This window comes from Micropterus dolomieu, linkage group LG04 (assembly GCF_021292245.1).
Source record: "Micropterus dolomieu isolate WLL.071019.BEF.003 ecotype Adirondacks linkage group LG04, ASM2129224v1, whole genome shotgun sequence".
In the NCBI taxonomy this organism is placed as follows: Eukaryota; Metazoa; Chordata; class Actinopteri; order Centrarchiformes; family Centrarchidae; genus Micropterus; species Micropterus dolomieu.
The window spans coordinates 33,603,689-33,608,207 of NC_060153.1; the positions used below are offsets into that span (position 1 = coordinate 33,603,689).

A 4,519-nucleotide genomic window follows, 5' to 3' on the forward strand; every position below is an offset into this window, starting at 1 on the left:
TCTCTCCCCCCCCTCTCTCTCTCTCCCTCCCCCCCTCTCTCTCTCTCTCTCTCACTCTCTTTCTCTCTCTCTCTCTCTCTCTCTCACCCCAACCGGTGGAGGCAGATGGCCGCCCACCCTGAGTCATGGTTCTGCTCGAGGTTTCTGCCTCTTAAAGGAAGTTTTTCCTTGCCTCTGTCTCCTAGTGCTGCTCTTGGTGGGAACTGTTGGGCTTCTGTAAATAGCATCACAGAGTACGGTCTAGACCTGCTCTTTTATGAAAAGCGCTGTGAGATAACTGTTGTTGTGATTTGGCGCTATATAAATAAAATTTAATGGAATTGAATTGAATCACTGAATCCTCACATGTAAACCATAAATCACATCTAAACTTTTGTAAATACTTAATCACTATTTGTTATCCCTACAGCACAGCCTGTAAACCTTAAATAATTACCTGAAGACCATATATCATCTGTTTCAAACCTTTTATAAGCACTAAATTACAATTTGTTATCCCTAAAGCACTATTTGTGAACATTGATCATGAAGTTTTCTCAAATTCTGCTTGTAGAAAGCACCTGGGAGATGAATGACTGTGTGAGGTGATATGTTTTGTAAATTCAGCTTCTGCTGTCTCATGTCTCTCTGTCTCAGCGGACGGGAAGAGTTTGATCTCTGTGGGAATCGATGAATTTCACTCGATCGTCATCTGGGACTGGAAGAAAGGCGAGAGACTGGCCAAGGCCAGGTAACTTGGATCTGCTGAAGAAATTCTCCCTAAATTAGCTTTTCCTGTCTCATCATTTTAAAGTGATCGTAGTTTGTGTAGCAGTTTAAGATTCTTCAGTCTTTAATGTATTTTGTTGTGTAAGTCTGCAATAAGAATATTTAAAGATTCAGTCTTCAGGAGGAACCAATGGGCTCACAGCTGAGAGCCACAGACAGGAAGTCAGACCATGTAGACTAACAGCAGGCTGGTCCTGTAACCTGTAACCTGTCTGTCCTGCAGGGGCCACAAAGACAAAATCTTCGTGGTGAAGAGTAACCCGTTCAGGATGGACAAACTGGTGACTGTCGGCATGAAACACATAAAGTTCTGGCAACATTCAGGTACGCTCGCTTTCCTCTTCCTGTATCCTTCATACCTGAAACACACCTCCGTCCTCAGGTCAGTGATGTTCAGAAGGCCACAGAGAGAGAAACTACCGTGGGATTATCATGTTGTCATCATTATTTTTTCTGTGCAGAGGAAGAAGCCACCTGTCGCTTTTATTTTGATGGACAGCTTTAGATAACAGGAAGAGGCGGGGTTCTCCGAGCTGGCTTAAACTTTAGATTTGTAAAACCGAACACCTGACCAGCAGACAGACTCAGTCATGTCATGTGGTAAACTTCTGTTTTTTCTCTTTGAAGCAGACTGAGGATAAACTTTACTTCACTATCTCTCAAAATAATGGTTTTATGTTGAGTTGGTAAAAAATATCATGTAATTACAGGATTTACACATATTTTCACAGAATAGATATTGTAAAGTCTCTTGGAGGCAAAACTAATTTCTTTTAAGCTCTCTGTCGTTCGTCTGTCAGACTGAAACTCCAGCAGCTGTTGGATGGATTCATGTTCCCACACTTTTTCTCTGTATGAATAAATGATCTCATGAAAAACACCGTCAGACGCTTCACTCCTCCGGCAGGCGGCGGTCTGACGTTTAAACGGGGGATTTTCGGGAACCTGGGGAAGCAGGAGACGATGATGTCGGCGTGTTACGGCCGATCGGAGGACCTGGTGTTCTCCGGAGCCACCAACGGAGACGTTTACATCTGGAGAGACACGACGCTCATCAAGACCATCAAAGCCCACGACGGCCCCGTGTTCGCCATGTGCTCCCTGGACAAGGTAACACCTGGAACACCTGACAGACCATCAGTCATCTGCACCTGTTTATACTCATTATTTAAAGAAGCCGATCAGGAGGCAGATACTCAGAATTTAACATGATTAAATCTTCATATGAGATGTTAAATGCTAATTTTACAAGAAAAAGTCACAATTTAATTAGAAAAGTCTTAATATTATAATATTGTTTAAACTTTATTATTTAAAATTTTCGAATTCTGGGAATAGTAATCTTACAAGTTAGTTGTAATTTTGACAAAAAGTCATAGTTTTAAGGCATAAAGTTGTAATTTTGATAGAAAAAATGTAAAACATAAACATAAAGTTGCAATACAACTTTACTTTCATAAATTACAACTGATTATTTTCAAAATCTCATTTTCCCCTCTGAACTCTGAACATATAAAAATAAAAGCGATGATCAGTGTGTCTGCTGTTTTGTGTTTCTCGTGATGCGTTCACTGTCCAGGGTTTTGTGACGGGAGGGAAGGACGGCGTGGTGGAGCTCTGGGACGACATGTTTGAGAGATGTCTGAAGACGTACGCCATCAAGAGAGCCGCTCTCTCTCCGTCATCTAAAGGTTCTACTTCTTTTAAAATGTGTTGATTGGTATTTCTGATTGGTCTTATCGTGAAAACGTAATGATCCATGCGATTTTGATTTGTTTTTTTATTAAAATATTTTGTACCGTGCAAATAACACTTACAGCCTACGCTTGTACTGTGCATGTTGTCTGTTTCCCACCGCCACAGTCTCTTTTAACTCCCGTGTTACAGTCAGTAACAGTCCCAGCTCGTTATTGGTCCATGCAAAATAAAATCTGGTCTGATTCTTCGTCTGCAGAACTTTATTCTTTCGCCAAATCTTCTGTAACTACAGAACAGATCATCTGATTCATGTTTACACCGGCTCGCACACGCCCAGTGTATCTGAACGGCCACTAGATGCGTTTTCAGTTGTTAATACAGACGGAGATCAACTCTGATACGCTGCTAAAACGCTGCTGTGGACAGAGATCGTATTCGTTTTAATTCTCCATTTTTAAACTAAAACGGAGCAGTGTGGACGGGGCCAAAGACTAAAGCCTCCACAGGGGGGCAGCAGAGAGCTGAAGGGAGGCAAAGCAACTGCAGGAGGTGAATCTGAGTCAAACATCCCACAGAGGGATTAAAAGATCTTTAGAAACTGTAGCTCATAAATACAAAATTCAGTTTTTCCAGCGTCTGACGCCACATCTCTTCCTCTGTGGTGTTTCTGGATCAGGTCTGCTGCTGGAGGACAACCCGTCGATCAGAGCCATCACTCTGGGTCACGGTCACATCCTGCTGGGAACAAAGAACGGAGAAATCCTCGAGATCGACAAGAGCGGACCCATGACGCTGCTGGTTCAGGTCAGACACAGCGTAGACGCTCACACTAGAAATGTTTGAGCACGGTGAACACTCGAGGTAGAACAGAGACAATGTGGCAGATGCGGAGAATCCATCAAAATAAAACAGGAAACACAAAAAGTAAATGAAACACGACGCGGCGTTAAGAACAACATGTCAAACTAAATGTCTGTGATGGATTTTCTGTCTGCAGGACGCTTCCAGTCTGCAGGGTCTCATGTTGAGCTCTTTTCTTTTCTTGCTGTATTAAACGTTAGTCGCTGTGTGTTGCGTTCAGGGTCACATGGAGGGCGAGGTGTGGGGTTTGGCGGCTCATCCTCTACTTCCTATTTGCGCCACCGTCAGCGACGACAAAACTCTGAGGATCTGGGAGCTGTCGGCCAATCACCGCATGGTCGCCGTCCGCAAACTCAAGAAGGGTGAGACGGAGGACACAGATCGTTTTACACACCATAATACTGCATTATGATCCTGGGGTGTGTGTCTTACCTGTGTTACCTGTCACCTGTCAGGTGGGCGGTGCTGTGCCTTCTCTCCTGACGGTAAAGCTCTGGCCGTCGGCCTGAATGACGGCAGCTTCCTGGTGGTAAACGCCGACACGCTGGAGGACATGGTGACCTTCCACCACCGCAGGGAGCTCATCTCAGACATACGATTCTCCCAAGGTACCTGAACTCACCGCACAGGTGTGACAGAAGGTGAAGATGGTAGGTAACAGCTGTGTCTGTTCCAGATGCAGGGAAGTACCTGGCCGTGGCGTCCCATGATTCCTTTGTGGACATTTACAACGTTCTGACCAGTAAGAGAGTCGGCATCTGTAAAGGAGCCGGCAGCTACGTCACACACGTCGACTGGGACTCCAGAGGTGAGCGCACCTGTGCTGCTACGCTAAAACGCTTAAACCTGCGTCCTCTCTAGCAGCCAGCAGGGGGCGACTTAAACCTGCGTCCTCTCTAGCGGCCAGCAGGGGGCGACTTAAACCTGCGTCCTCTCTAGCGGCCAGCAGGGGGCGACTTAAACCTGCGTCCTCTCTAGCGGCCAGCAGGGGGCGACTTAAACCTGCGTCCTCTCTAGCGGCCAGCAGGGGGCGACTTAAACCTGCGTCCTCTCTAGCGGCCAGCAGGGGGCGACTTAAACCTGCGTCCTCTCTAGCGGCCAGCAGGGGGCGACTTAAACCTGCGTCCTCTCTAGCGGCCAGCAGGGGGCGACTTAAACCTGCGTCCTCTCTAGCGGCCAGCAGGGGGCGACT

General features: G+C 46.0%; 1 protein-coding gene across 5 annotated transcripts in view; it reads left to right on the forward strand.

The window, feature by feature from the left end:
- Window positions 1-4,519, forward strand: part of LOC123969649 (echinoderm microtubule-associated protein-like 6) — a 35,376-nt gene that overhangs the window by 15,361 nt on the left and 15,496 nt on the right. For all 5 annotated transcript variants that reach the window (XM_046047231.1, XM_046047232.1, XM_046047233.1 and 2 more), the window contains 8 exons: window positions 637-730; window positions 992-1,092; window positions 1,676-1,878; window positions 2,348-2,459; window positions 3,143-3,270; window positions 3,548-3,689; window positions 3,783-3,935; window positions 4,004-4,135. In XM_046047231.1, coding sequence (XP_045903187.1) covers window positions 637-730; window positions 992-1,092; window positions 1,676-1,878; window positions 2,348-2,459; window positions 3,143-3,270; window positions 3,548-3,689; window positions 3,783-3,935; window positions 4,004-4,135 — 1,065 coding nt within the window. The remainder of the gene's footprint in view (window positions 1-636; window positions 731-991; window positions 1,093-1,675; window positions 1,879-2,347; window positions 2,460-3,142; window positions 3,271-3,547; window positions 3,690-3,782; window positions 3,936-4,003; window positions 4,136-4,519) is intronic.